General features: G+C 34.1%; 1 protein-coding gene across 1 annotated transcript in view; it reads right to left on the bottom strand.

The window, feature by feature from the left end:
- Positions 1-1,901, bottom strand: part of LOC106470429 (myosin heavy chain, muscle-like) — a 55,280-nt gene that overhangs the window by 3,957 nt on the left and 49,422 nt on the right. Inside the window, exons 38-39 of the mRNA XM_022399016.1 lie at positions 1,322-1,561; positions 193-393 (exon numbers count right to left, since the gene is read on the bottom strand). Of these exons, the coding sequence (XP_022254724.1) occupies positions 193-393; positions 1,322-1,561 (441 nt within the window). The remainder of the gene's footprint in view (positions 1-192; positions 394-1,321; positions 1,562-1,901) is intronic.

Raw genomic sequence — 1,901 nt, 5'->3', positions numbered from 1 at the left:
AAGAAAGGACTTATATCGCTGAAGTTTCTCTGAAAGAATTTTTGACCTGAAAATAACAAACAAGTAGATACGTAACAATATTTTCTATATTAAAATCATAGTAAGTGATATTACACATTATATATACGTATAGCATGCAGGTAATTTCGCCATACACATTATTTTTTTCTGTGAGAAAACACAAAATCTTACAGCTTCCTCGATCTGTCTCTTGTATGTCTTGATCTTCTGTTGGAGTTTGTCAACAAGGTCCTGCATACGTTCGTGGTTCTTCCGGTCTTCATCTGCTTGGAACTGTAATTCTTTAATTCTGCGTTCTCCCTTTCTTGAGTTCTTCGCGGCGTCCGCGTGACGACGTTGTTCGTTCTCCAATTCACTCTCTAGCTCACGTACCTACAGCAAAAATGTCCATATGGAGTGAATATTAACAGAAAACTTCAAAGTAATATCATAAATTTAACAAAAATGTCCATATGGAGTAAATATTAACAGAAAACTTCAAAGTAATATCATAAGTTTAACAAGAATTTCCATATGGAGTGAATATTAACAGAAAACTTCAAAGTAATATCATAAGTTTAACAAAAATGTCCATATGGAGTGAATATTAACAGAAAACTTCAAAGTAATATCATAAGTTTAACAAAAATTTCCATATTGTGTGAATATTAACAGAAACCGTCAAAGTAATATCATAACTTTAACAAAAATGTTTCATATAGCAGTTAATCTTTGTGCTTACTAGAAAATAATAATCACAGTTTAAACAGTATTGGTTAAAATATGTAATATATATTTTTCATATATTTTATTAATGAAATTATTTTGAATAGTTAGCTAATGATATTGACTCACGATTAAATTAAAACTCCTAAACTGGTACCCAAATCTACCACCTAAAAATCCTAAACTGGTACCAAAATCTACCATCTAAAAATCCTAAACCGGTACCAAAATCTACTACCTAAAAAAAAAATGATACCAAAACCTACCATCTTTCATGTTCCAAACCAAATTACTGGCAGTAAACTTTTCACCATATTTCATGTTTCCAAACAATTCACTAGTACCAAGCATTTTAAGAACTTTCATCTTCCCAAGAATTTTATTTAAACCTTACGAACTTCCAAGTTTCCAGCCAATTCATTTAACACCGTACCATATGAAGTATTTCACAGAGTAATTCTCCAATAGAGAAATCATATTAACATCCTCATACTTTTAAATTAAGTCCAAATTATCAAGCGTAGATACTTGGTAATATCCAATATGTTTGCAAGTTATTTGATTTCTACATATAATGTCCCACTATAATTTCTACCTTTTGTTCCAGTTTCTGGATGATCTTTCTGCCACCTTTAAGAGCTGCTGCCTCCGCTTCATCTAGTCGGACTTGTAATTCCTTCATCTGAGCCTCCAGTGCTTTTCTCATTTTCTCTTGCTGTTGAGCATGCTCCTGTTCAGCCCTCAGTTCGTCAGCCAACCGTGCAGCGTCAACCATGGCCTTCTTGGCCTTCTCTTCTGACTGCTTGGCTTCATTCAACATTTCATCCAGATCCGCCTAGATGGGAAGAGAATGTTTATTTACTTATGAGTTACATCTATCACGTGACCAGTCACATGTAGCCTATATCTGTCATATTATGTCCAGTAACCTGTAAAGTATGCCTCTCATCTGAAAAGTCTGGTTCTCTAATATGTCCTCTCACCTGTAAAGTCTGGTTCTCTAGTATATCATCTCATCTGTAAAGTCTGGTTCCCTAGTATATCATCTCACCTGTAAAATCTGGTTCCCTAGTATATCATCTCACCTGTAAAGTCTGGTTCTCTAGTATACCATCTCACCTGTAAAGTCTGGTTCTCTAGTATATCATCTCATCTGTAAAGTCTGGTTCCCTAGT

This window comes from Limulus polyphemus, unplaced genomic scaffold (assembly GCF_000517525.1).
Source record: "Limulus polyphemus unplaced genomic scaffold, Limulus_polyphemus-2.1.2 Scaffold3997, whole genome shotgun sequence".
Classification (NCBI taxonomy): domain Eukaryota; kingdom Metazoa; phylum Arthropoda; class Merostomata; order Xiphosura; family Limulidae; genus Limulus; species Limulus polyphemus.
Note: the sequence above shows the minus strand (reverse complement) of the source record. Positions and strands in the feature narration are given on the sequence as shown.